At 41.3% G+C, this 13424-nt stretch overlaps 1 protein-coding gene across 1 annotated transcript in view; it reads left to right on the top strand.

Annotated features, from left to right (window-relative positions):
- Window positions 1–13424, top strand: part of dnah1 (dynein, axonemal, heavy chain 1) — a 393587-nt gene that overhangs the window by 317440 nt on the left and 62723 nt on the right. The window contains exons 59-62 of the mRNA XM_063068377.1: window positions 6596–6721; window positions 7823–7942; window positions 9907–10056; window positions 12135–12295. Of these exons, the coding sequence (XP_062924447.1) occupies window positions 6596–6721; window positions 7823–7942; window positions 9907–10056; window positions 12135–12295 (557 nt within the window). The remainder of the gene's footprint in view (window positions 1–6595; window positions 6722–7822; window positions 7943–9906; window positions 10057–12134; window positions 12296–13424) is intronic.

Raw genomic sequence — 13424 nt, 5'->3', positions numbered from 1 at the left:
TAGTACCCAAGATGACAATGACTAATTTTACAACTTCCTGTAGCTTCTTTCAGTCCCATGTGGTCGCCCCCCCCCATACCAGACAGTGATGCAGCCTGTCAGTATGCTCTCCACAGTACATCTATAGAAGTTTTCGAGTGTTTTAGATGACAAACCAAATCTTTTCAAACTCCTCAAAATATAGCCGTTGTCTTGCCTTCTTTATAGCTGCATCAATATGTTGCGACCAGGTTAGGTCCTCAGAGGTATTGAAACCAGGAACTTGAAATTGCTCACTCTCTCCACATCTGACCCATCTGAGGATTGGTTTGTGTTCCCTCATCTTACCCTTTCTGAAGTTCACAGTCAGCTCTTTGGTCTTACTGATGTTGAGTGCCAGGTTGTTGCTGTGGCACCATTCCACTACCTGGCATATGTCACTCCTGTACACCCTCTCTTCTCCACCTGAGATTCTACCAACAATGGTTATGTCATTCACAAATTTATAAATGGTATTTGAGCCATGCCTAGCCACACAGTCATGGGTATAGAGAGAGTAGAGCAGTGGGCTAAGCACACACCCCTGAGGTGCACCAGTGTTGATCGTCAGCAAGGAGAAGATATTATCACCAATCGGTACAGATTGTGGTCTTCCGGTTAGGAAGTCGAGGATCCAATTAAAGAGGGAGGTACAGAGGCCCGGGTTCTGTAACTTCTCAATCAGGATTGTGGGAATGATGGTATTAAATTCTGAGCTAGAGTCGATGTCAGGATGCTGTTCATTGGTGTTTGTGTTGTCTAGATGGTCTAAGGCTGTGTGAAGAGCCATTAAGATTGCGTTTGCCATTGACCTGTTGTGGTGTTAGACAAATTGCAATGGGTCCAGGACCTTGCTGAGGCAGAAGTTCAGTCTAGTCATGACCAACCTCTCAAAGCATTTCATCACTGTAGATGTGAGTGCGACCAGGCGATAGTCATTAAGGCAGATCACATTATTCTTCTTAGGCACTGGTATAAATGCTGCCTTTTTGAAGCAAGTGCAAGGATTTTACTATGACACCATTCAACTAGCTGGTATATCTTGCTCCTATACGCCCTCTTATCACCATCTGAGATTCTGCTAGCATTGGTTATATCACCAGCAGAATTATAGAGCTATACCTAGCCACACAGTCATGGGTATAGAGAGACAGAGTAGCGGACTCATCCCTGTGATGCACCAGTGTTGATCATCAACAAGGTGAGCATGTTATTTCCGATCTGCACAGATTGTTGTCTTCCAATTGCAGAGGGAGGTACAGAAGCCCAGATTCTGTAGCTTTTTGATCAGGACTGTAGGAATGATAGTGTTAAATGCTGATCTCTACGGTCAATAAACAGCATCCTGACAGAGGTAATTGTATTGTTCAAGGCCACATGGAGAGCCATTGTAGCGCGTCTGACATTGAACTATTGTGGAGATAGGCAATTGCAGTGGGTCCAGGTCCTTCCTGGGACAGATGTTGGTTCTGGCCACAACCAACCTCTCAAAGTATTTCATCACTGTAAATGTGTGTGCTTCTGGATGATAGTCATTGCAGTACCTCACACTGCTCTTCTTAGGCACTGGTATAATTGTTGCCCTTTTGAAGCAGTTGGGAACTTCCAATCACAGCAATGAGAGATTGAAAGTGTCTTTGAATTCCTCGCCAGTTGGTTGGCACACGTTTTCAGAGCCTTACCAGGTAATCTATAGGGGGTTACTGTCTTGCGAGGGTTCACCCTCTGGAAGGGAAGTCTGACATCAGTCTTCAAGACAGAGATCACAGGGTCACCGGTTGAAGCAGGGATATCCATAGCTGTAGTTATGAGCATAAAAGGTGTTGAGCTCATCTGGTAGTGAAGTATCACTGCCATTCTTGCTATTGGGTTTCGCTTTGTAGGAAGTAATGTTCTACAAACGCTGCTGGAGTTGACATATATTCAGTGTCACCTCCAACCTCTCTCAGAATTGTTTCTTAGCTCTTGAAATAGCCCTCCGCAAGTCATACCTGGTTTTCTTGTGTGAACCTGGGTCACCAGACTTAAATGCCACAGATCTAGCCCTCAGCAGACTATGAACCTCCTGGTTTATCCATGGCATTTGGTTTGGGAATGCTTACTAAGTTTTCTTTAGCACACACTCATCCACACAGGTTTTAATGATGTCAGTGACAACTGCAGCATACTCATCCAGACTCAAAGATGAATCCCTGAATACAGTCCAGTCTACCGATTCAAAGCAGTCCTGTAGGTGCTGCTGTGCCTCCCTTGTCCACACCAGACATCCCACCTCTCCCGGAAGTTCCGAAAGTCTCCCACAGTGGCTCCCTGATGCCTGCAAATTACAAACCCTATTTCCAGAAAAGTTGGGGTATTTTCCAAAATGCAATAAAAACAAAAATCTGTGATATGTTAATTCACGTGAACTTTTATTTAACTGACAAAAGTACAAAGAAAAGATTTTCAATAGTTTTACTGACCAACTTAATTGTATTTTGTAAACATACACAAATTTAGAATTTGATGGCTGCAAAAGTTGGGACAGAGGCATGTTTACCATTGTGTTACATCACCTTTCCTTTTAATAACACTTTTTAATCGTTTTGGAACTAAGGATACTAATTGTAGTAGATTTGCAATTGGAAATTTTGTCCATTCTTGCTTGATATAAGACTTCAGCTGCTCAACGGTCCGTGGTCTCCATTGTCTGATTCTCCTCTTCATGATGTGCCATACATTTTCAATAGGAGATAGATCTGGACTGGCAGCAGGCCAGTCAAGCACACGCACTCTGTGTCTACAAAGCCACGCTGTTGTAACCAATGCAGAATGTGGTCTGGCATTGTCCTGCTGAAATAAACATGGACGTCCCGGGAAGAGACGTCGCCTTGATGGCAACATATGTCTCTCTAAAATCCTAATATACGCCTCAGAGTCAATGGTACCTTCATGTACATGCAACTCACCCATGCCGTGGGCACTGATGCACCCCCGTACCATCACAGATGCTGGCTTTTTCACCTTTCGCTGATAACAATCTGGATGGTCGTTTTCATCTTTGGCACAGAGAACTCGACGCCCATTTTTTCCGAAAACTAGCTGAAATGTGGACCCATCTGACCACAGCACATGGTTCCACAGTCTTTCGGTCCATCTGAGATGAGCTCGGACTGTGTTGAGTGACAATGGTTTTCCGAAGTACTCCCGAGCCCAGGTGGCTATTATTGTCACAGTAGCATGATGGTTTCTTAGGCAGTGCCGCCTGAGGGCTCGAAGATCACGCGCATTCAACAGTGGTTTCTGACCTTGCCCTTTATGCACTGAGATGTCTCTGAATTCTCTGAATCTTTTCACAATATTATGTACTGTAGATGTTGAAAGACCTAAATTTTCTGCAATCTTGCGTTGAGAAATGTTCCTTTTGAACTGACTAACAATTCTCTCACAAATTTTGGCACAAAGGGGTGAGCCACGGCCCATCCTTGCTTGCAAAGACTGAGCCTTTGATGGGCGCTACTTTTATACCCAGTCATGATACCTCACCTGCTACCAATTAGCCTGCTTAATGTGGAGTCTTCCAATCCAGTGCTACTTGAATATTCTGTGCACTTTTCAATCTTATTTTAACTCTGTCCCAACTTTTGTTGAGTGTGTTGCAGCCATCAAATTCTAAATTTGTGTATATTTACAAAATACAATTAAGTTGGTCAGTAAAACTATTGAAAATCTTTTCTTTGTACTTTTGTCAGTTAAATAAAGGTTCACGTGAATTAACATATCACAGATTTTTGTTTTTATTGCATTTTGGAAAATATCCCAACTTTTCTGGAAATGGGGTTTGTATATACAATATCATGGAAATCAATTTTTTTGAAAGCGAGCGAGAGAGCGTGAGACGGAGAGAGAGAGAGCGCGAGAATGAGAGAGAGCAAGAGAGAGAGCGAGCCAGAGAGAGCGCGAGAGAGAGAGAGAGACGCGCGCGCCATGGCGGAGTGTTCCAAAAAAAGAAAATATAAAACGTACGTCACTTCAGACTACCCTAAAGTGTACCCCTGCCTAATAGGGGTCAAAAATAATGACAGTGTTGCTCACTGCACTGTTTGCAACAGTGACTTTTCTATTGCCCATGGTGGGTTAGGACTGTAAAAGACATGTTGAGGTGAGTTTAACAGGTGTCATTCATTCATTAGCATAGCTAACATTATTTAAACTAGCTGGCTAGCTGCTAAAGGGCTACTCTATTGCAGACATCCCACCTCTCCTGGAAGTTTCAGGAGTCTCCCGCAAATTGATGGTGCCACCTCCCTGAAATGAGTTTTAGCAGGGTGGGATGTCTGCCATACTGTTAGTCCTCACTACTAGAGCTGCAGTCAAGAGGTATATCTGAGAATCTGAAAGGTCTCAAGATAGGTAAGTTACCTCGACCAGATCATCTACATCCAGGGTTTTGAAAGAGGTAGCTGAAGAGACTGTGGAGGCATCAGTAATGATCTTTCAAAAATCACTAGATTCTGAAATGGTTCTGGAGTACTGGAAAATTGCAAATATCCTCCACTCTTCAAGAAGAGAGGAAGGCAAAAAAGAAAGTAAATTATAAGCCAGTTAGCCCGACTTTAGTGGTTGGAAAGATGTTGGAGTCCATTATTAAGGATGAGGTTTTGGGTTACTTGGATGCACATGATGAAGTAGGCCCTTGAGGAGAAATTTTGCCTGACAAATATATTAGAATTCTTTGAGTAAATACCAAGCAGGATAGACAAAAGCCTGAAAGCACCTAACACCAGGCTCAAGCATAGTTTCCACCCCACTGTAATAAGACTATTGAATGTTTCCCTAGTATGATAAGCCAATCTCTTGGTTTCACAGTCTACTTCGCTGGGACTTTGCCTTATAGTCTACCCGCACTCCACCTTCTGCTGTAACACTTCATTCTGCATTCTGGTGTCGTTTTACCTGGTGGTATCTCAGTGCATTATTGTAGTAAATTAATCAGCATTGATGGTATGCAAGACAAGTTTTTCACTCTGCCTTGGTACATGTGACAATAATAAACCAATTTATTAATTTATACTGATCTAGTCAAAGAGACTGTATTCCTCAGTGTGACAGACATTTAAGTTGTTTGGGGGTCATTAGCTCATCCGTCCAAGATTCTGAGAATAGTCAGATACTGAACTCAGGAGAGCCTACATTTCACCTATCCAGGTGACCAACATCCTTTCCTTTACTGTGGTGGATCTCTGTTTAATTTTTGATCCTTAGGTATCTTCCAGGAGACAAGAATGGTGAGTGGTCTTAAGTCTAAGATTTCAGTTTATTTTAGAGTACAAACAAACATACAAATACTAAGCAAGCTAAATAAAGAGCTGAGAAACAATTCTAAGAGATGTTCAGACAAAAAAATAAAGAAGAAGCCAAGATGGTGCTTCTAAAAAAAAACCCTCACTTTTATAGATAGGGAAAATTCCTTCAATAGAGAATAAACTAGCTAACAGGCTACATAATTAAAACAATTAGCTGTTTACATACATCTACTGATGCTTCTGGATGTTCCTGGAATCATCAGGTGGTTCGGGTCTTTCAACATCATACAACCTCCTCCAGGTGACCCAGCCGGGGCTGATCAGACCCCAGCTTGTGTCCAGATGGCTAGCTACTTATGACTCCATGGCTCCCCTCTTTTGAGCCACAGCCATCTTGAGGCCCTCTCTGCTGCGTCGGTGGTACTGCAGATGGCTCTCCTCTTCCTCTCTCCCTCGAAGCCCAAATTGCTGAAGGCTCTAACTAAAGAACGGGCTGCAAATCCCCTGCAACCAACCTTCTCTGGGAGACACCTCGCTCTCCATCCAGCCTGCTGACAGTTGCTGACCAGTCCTGTGTACTTGGAGAGCTTCCTTTCAAAGGCCTCTTTCAAGTTATCTTCCCATGGGACTGTCAGCTCCAGCAGCACCACTTGCTTAGTAGACTCAGACACTAGGACAATGTCTGGTCACAGGGTGGTGGCTGCGATATGGTTGGGGAACTTCAGCTGCCCTTCGAGGTCCACCAACAGCTGCCAGTCCCTTGCAGAGGTCAGGATGCCTGCAAATGTTCTTTTGGCAGGTATTGGCTGCTCCCCAGCTCTGACAAAGATGGTGTTTCTTAAAAAAAACCTCACTTTTATAGATAGGGAAAATTCCTTCAATAGAGAATAAACTAGCTAACAGGCTACATAATTAAAACAATTACATCAAGTGGGTAATGTGCTAATACTTGGCCAATGAAAAATGAAAATGGTGATAAACCATTAGTTTAGCTGCTATACCGCTTTCTGCCGGTGAGTGTAAAAAATACATGAGTTTGTTTAAAAAGTACAAATCTTATAAAAAGTATTATTTAAAAAAGTGGTTCAACAACAGCTTCGGAACATGCAAACTTGTTTAAATTGAGGTTCTAATAGATTGGAAACATAAAGATGGTACACCACCTAACCCTCAGTGTAAGTAAGTCTTATCACTCCACTTTCCAGCGATTACTGATTTGGTGTAGTAAGCCTTTATCAGCTCGTCCAGGTTGACTTTGCTTTTACTGTACTGTATTGGATTTTATTATTCAGGGAGAATACCGTGCAGCAATGAATGATGATTGGCTGAAGAAGCTTTATGCACTCGGTGTTCCACACACAAAAGAATGCTCTCTGACTTCAACATTAGGGGATCCTGTGAACATAAGGACCTGGCAGGTAAGTATCTGTCTCTATTTTCATTTAACTGATTCATTCCATCTGATTGGATGGAAGTCAGAAAGCTAGCACTAACTGAGTTGGCACTTTGCTAACTTGTTGCTGTACCTCAGCAACATGCAAATAAAAATTGGACAGGTTGAAGTTATTGAAAGGCTATAATCACAAAAAAATCTGGATGGGGAATCAGAACTGCGTTGAACTTTACCACTTCATGAATCAAAGGTGAAGCACCTGATCTTGTAATAATCAAACGGCCTTCATTTTAACAGCCAATCTGTTTTTTTTAAGTAAAAGCGTCTGGATTTCCCCAGTCTCAGGAAGGTGGGAAGGACTGAGTCCTTGAAGTAAATGAAAAGCACAGGGTGGAACGAGTAATGCCATGCCCTTACAGTGCCAGAGACATGGGTTCAATCCTAACCTCAGGGGTTCTCACTGAGGAGTTTGCACGTTCGCCCTGTGACTGGGTGGGTCTCCCACATCCCAAAGACATATGGGTTGGTAGGTTTAAATGGCCATATTGGTAGTGTGAGTTTGAGTGGTAGAATCTGTAGGATTTGAAGAGAAGTTTGAAAAAATGATTACCGCATGGACTAGCAGACTGAATGCATGTTTCCTTGCTATATGTCTCTATGACTCTCAATTCCCTTAGAGCACAGCACATGGGCTTTGTTTTTTCCATGTCCAACAAGCCACTACCCCAAAATTTGTCTGCACCCTGACCACATTTAGTATCCTTTGTACACCATAAGTTAGGAAAAAGCTAAGCAGATCTTTGTGGTGACCGGGGGATGGATGTGGGTAAATGGCTATTTTGTAATCGGATTTCTCCATGGAATACATAAATAGAACAAAATGTGAGTGGGGTGGAGGTGGGTCTCCAGAGGCTGGATTAAAATTTTAAGTTGCAAAAGAACTTGCAGTCTATAGCAACATTTTCTTAAAAACTTCTAGCTGTCTGTCTGTTTTATCTTCTATGCCCCAACCCCTGCACAATAGTAGTATCTCCTGATGTACTCCCGAAGTGGCTAGCTTTTTGCTTTTGAATGGTGTACCTTCATGCTTCATATACTATTTACTATTAAACATTCTGCTTCATAGATTGCAGGTCTTCCCAAAGATGCACTATCAGTCGAGAATGGAATAATCACACAGTTTACTCAACGCTGGCCTTTGTTTATTGATCCACAAGGTCAAGCAAATAAATGGATAAAAAATTCGGTAAGAGTAATCTACAGCCATGTTAGCTGGTAACTTATGTAAACTAATCAGCTTTGTTTGGTATGAATATAAAATATATCACAATTTGATTGAATTTACTTCGAGGTTGTATTGTCACCTGACAACCAAATACTTTGGGAAATGAACATGTGCAATTTTTCTAATATCAATTGGCTCTGAGTAATATTCAATGTGAGTTATTTGAGCTTGAAACAACTCAAAAAAAGTGCTACAAATGTTAACTTATACTGTTAATGCATGGTACTTGATCTCTATTCTTCATCAATCCCATTTGGTTTACAAGAAATGACCTTGGTTTCCTATACGGTTAGGAAAGTCAGTCACCTCATAATTGCTGTCCAGAGATCGCTGCTGGATATTGTTGAAGCTGTCCAAAATTATCTGGACATATTTAGTGATGTATTAGAAGCAAACTAACACTCTTGTATGAAAGCATTATATGGCCATAAAATGGTGGAATTACTTTTTACATCAGCCAGCACTTATGAGAAGAAAAGCAGTTTCATGTAGATGGCCTTTCATAGTGATCAGCATCTTTCAGTTATCTGCACAGCATGGCCAATTATGGACAGTATTTCCAGAGAATAGATGAGAAGACTATAATGTTATTGGTGTGCATTCAGTTACACCACCCTGCAACTAAAACTTGTGTATTGCCTACAGCACCGATCAAACAATCATGAATTGAGAGTTCAGATCACACCATGGAAAGTTATTAAACTGGATTTAATTGGCCATGGTTTGCAGAGATCTGAAATCTGCTGATCTTTGTGAAAGACCATCTATTGAAACTTTAACTGTTTTATTCTCCATAGATGCTACCAGAACAAGTCAACTCTTGTGTTCTTGAAAAACCTAACTGGTTAGTTCCATTTGTTTAAAATGTGGAACCTGTACAACTCCGGTTTCACAACACTTCAATGGCTTAACACCCCTAAATTAGCAAAGTACAATCAGTTTCCCAAACATCTACTATAAAGCAGAAGGACACCAACATTAACAAAGGTTTGTTCAGGGCAAGTAAACATGAGCAACAGGTGATAACATTTACACAAATAATAAAAAAATCTTGTTCCTATTAATATTCCAACTTGCTTTAAACTCATTTTTTTAAAATGTTTGAGAAGGATAATAAATTTTCCAGTGAACCTAATAGGTTTAAAGTTGTAGTGGGGCACTGGTGTGTTAAAGGAAGTGCAAAACCAGTATAGGTCGACCTTCACTAATCTGGCACCATTGGGACCTGAGGAGTGCCGGATTAGTGAAAATGTCAAATTACAGAAGGTTCACATTAAGCATAATCAGCACCAGATTATCAAAGGAACCGGATTACAGGTAGTCAGATTAGCGAAGGTCGACTGTACCCTAATATGTTAAAGGGAGAATCAGAATCATTGCCTGGTGAACCATTGGGAATTCTGAACAAGTGGGTGGCAGATTATGGGAGATTTATTGTTCAAGAAATTCAAAACCAGATGTAAATGTCAGCTGGGCTGAAAGTCTACACATGATATGCAAAAATTCAAAATCTCCCAAGTAGAGTTTAGTACATTGGTCCTTTCTGAGAATATTCCAGAATGCATATATTTCCACATGAAAATTAGTGATAACTCTTCAGGTCGTCAAATAAGTTCCATCCTTGGTGAAAATTTGTCTGTCCTTAAACTGTAAAATGCTGCTTTTTTTGCACAATAATAATCACTCTGCCATTCTGCATTTGATCTAAATCCTAATCTTATAGAATTGTTCTCTGCCCCAGGATTCTCCCTCTGTAGTTTCTATCCGAAATCCAATCATAAAAGTGTAACGCAAAGGACTATCACAAAACTCCACTTAACCACATTGGCAGTAACAGTCATGGTTAAATGTTATTGCAACAAAACAGGCCTTCTACTGTAAAGAACCAATCTAATTGATTTAATTCATCTCTTTGGCTACTTCAGGAGAGAGACAACGGATTAGATATTTTCAAGATGTCTGACCGTGACTTCCTGCGGAGTCTGGAGAATGCCATACGTTTTGGAAAGCCTTGCCTTTTGGAGAATGTGAGGGAGGAACTGGATCCAGCCCTGGACCCCATACTGCTGAAAATGGTACCAAAAAAACCGTAGACAAACTTGGGTTGAAATATTCTGACTATAGTATAATCAGGAAGCCATCCATTGCAACTATTAGTTGTCCGTTCATAATGAGAGTAAGATCATGATTTACACCCTAATAATGCAATGATTACTTGATGAAATCATCAGATCAGAAGCCCAGAGGCCTAGGCTAACAATTCAGAGACAGAAGTCCAAATTCCATCACTGTGGCTGTACAATTTCAGCATGTTAATAATCTAAAGGTTTTGGGTGGAAAATATTTGGTCAAAACTACCAGATTTCCATAAATATCCATCCTATTCACTAATATCCTTCAAGCAAGGAAATCTGATCCTTTTACCCAGTCTGGCCTCTGTGACTCTAGATCCACAACATAATTAACTCTTAAGTGATGGAATAAGTCATTCAGTTGCATCAAATTGCTTTGTGAATGCAGAGAAAGTATAAAATCTAATGGACCATACAGCAACAACACAGGCACTTAATTCAGAATGCCAAAACTGCTCCAAATCCACTCAGTCTTGCAAAGTCCTCCTTTCACTCTGGGGACTAGTGTTTATTGGGAGAGGTGTTTGACTGACTATTCATTATCTTACTTATGTAACTTTACAATCCTGACTCCCCTGTCACAATCTATCCATACATCCCGTCCCAACAGCAGGGGGGACCCAACAGAGCCAGTAATACCATGCTATACAGACAGAATAGAGTCATTATGGGTCCTCAACATTGACTTGAGACCTCCCGAAGTCTCCTGCTATCAGGCCAAAAATGAAGAAGGAATCTTCTGCCTGATCACCACCTCCTTTCTGCCCCCAGCTGACCCTCCTTGTCAAATGCCACCTGGAAGAAGCAGTGAAAGTGTTTCTATTCTGCTTGGGGCACTTCAGTATACTTCACCATGACTGACTTAATAAAGACCAATACTGACTCAGCTGATCAAGTCCTGATGGATATCCCTTCATTCACCTCTTCCAAACAGTCTGCAACAGATAGTGTGTGAACCAAATGAAGGTTAAATCCACTTGCTCTTACCATTCTACCAGATGCAAGTGCAGCTGTCCATTCAAGCTTTATTTTAATGACCATCACACAAAATTTGTAGTGACAGACTCCTGTTTTTTCTCTGAGGACCCTCTACATATTGTATTGCACAGCAGTTGCGTTAAGTAGGATAGACCCAAAACAGCAACATACAAAATGCTGGAGGAACTCAGCAGGCCAGGCAGCACCTATGGAAAAGAGTACAGTCGACGTTTCAGGCGAGACCCTTCGTCACATCAACTGCACTCTTTTCCATAGATGCTGCCTGGCCTGCTCAGTTTCTCCGGCATTTTGTGTGTGTTGCTTGGATTTCCAGCATTTGCAGATTTTCTTTTGTTTGTGATTAGTCACCGCGCCCACTTCGAGCTGAGGCCCAGGCCCAGGCCCAGGCCCTGCTGCTCCATCCCCAGTGTCCCCGCTACAGCTGCCAGCCACCGCAACACATGGCCCGGAGCATGGCGCGGCGATACGCCCCAGGTCCAGCTGACCCGGCTGGTAGCACCTGGTAAGGGTCCCTTGCTCAGGGTTACGAGCAATGGCCAACGGTGGACCCAGCAGGAGGCTGGTGGGAAAGGTGGAAGAGCTATGACATTGGAAGACAATGATTGTTTTGCAAGCAGATGATCTACCAGGAAGAGAGATGGTGATCTCTTTAAACTCACCCGGCAGAAGGCAAAGGCAAACCACTGCTGTAACCTGCCAAGAACATGATTTCCCAATATGTCAGTCTCAATAAGGGATCAAAACAACGACGTTAATGACAAGTGTCGGGACAGAGTGGCATGGAGGGAAATCGTCCGCCAACGGGAAATTCCAGATGCAACCTAACAACGACGACAAGACTCAATCCTGACTTGGCAGCTCTAAAACAGTAGACCATAAGCAGCAACGGAAATATGTTCCATTATAATCTAAGATCTGTATAATCACATGTTAACTAAAGACAAAAATAAACACATGACACAAATGCTTGTGTTTAAGTACGTGGACATAATCACACCAAAGATTTTTTTTCTGTTTTCCAGACCTTTAAACAACAAGGGAGTACAGTCATAAAACTGGGAGATGCAGTTATCCCTTATCATGAAGACTTTAAAATGTACATCACTACCAAGCTGCCCAATCCTCACTATACTCCTGAGATATCATCAAAGGTCACTCTCATTAATTTCACACTATCTCCAAGGTAAATGGACACAAAAGCAAAAACAGCTCCTTTGGGAAATCCAAAACTAAAATCTGAACATGCTAGATAATCAAGCTTTAACAAACAGGAAAAGGGAAGAGAGTAGAAGAGATTAAAAAAGATGGAAAGCAGGAAAAGTTAAATGACAAGAAGGGTAATAGTGCAAATGAAAGAGTATGGTAATGAGAGAAAAGGTCATCCTGAAGGAGACATTACTGGTGAGGAAATAATTATTTGAAATTACCCAGAGGAAATCATTGTGAATTCTAGAAAGCAAGTACTGATTATCTGAAATTATATTCTCTTGATTTCATAAATCTGAGGCTGCGCTGATAGGTGACAAGCAGTTTTCATGCCACCTAGGTGCCAGGCAAAGATGGTATCTCACAAAAGAATATCCAGCTATCACTGCTGACATTCAATGACACTGGATTCAGATAAGATTCCAATTCAGATTTATTTATCACATGTACATGGAAACATACAGTGAAATGTGTCATTTTACCATAATTAAATCTCCCACTTTAAATATCCTGGGGATATTAGAGTCTTAGATAATTTTGCAGAGGTAGATAGATTTTTGAAAAGCAGGGTGTGAAAGGTTCCTGTAGATAGGCAGGAATGTGGAGCTGAGATTACAATCAAATCGCCGTGATCTTATTAAATGACAATGTTGGCGTGAGATGCCGAAAGGCTCCCTGCTGCTCCTAGTTCATATACTTGTATGATCAATTAAAGACAGTAATTCTGTTAAATTTCAGTGTTAGAGGTTTCCCATGTCAATTGATATTTGTTTTCAGTTTGTATTTTAAGTTTAAATTCTTTCAGTTCCTTCTAGAATGACAAACATTTACTAAAGTATTTTAATTTCAAACATTTTTGATTTAAACCAATTTTCAATTCTATAAAGTTGCAAACTAAGGCAGGACATAAAATCTTATACTGAGTAACATAAAGTACTGGAGGAACTCAGCAGGTTAGGTAGTATCTATGCAGAGGAAATAAGGAGCTGGCATTTTGGACCGACACCCTTCATCAGTCTGCTATAGCTGCCTGACCTGCTAAATTCCTCCAGTATTTTGTGCATGTTACTCCGGATTTCTAGCATCTGCAGGATCTCCTGTGTTTA

This window comes from Mobula hypostoma, chromosome 15 (genome assembly GCF_963921235.1).
Source record: "Mobula hypostoma chromosome 15, sMobHyp1.1, whole genome shotgun sequence".
Taxonomy (NCBI): domain Eukaryota; kingdom Metazoa; phylum Chordata; class Chondrichthyes; order Myliobatiformes; family Myliobatidae; genus Mobula; species Mobula hypostoma.
The sequence above is the reverse complement of the archived record's forward strand: the minus strand, read 5'-3'. Positions and strand labels throughout refer to the sequence as shown.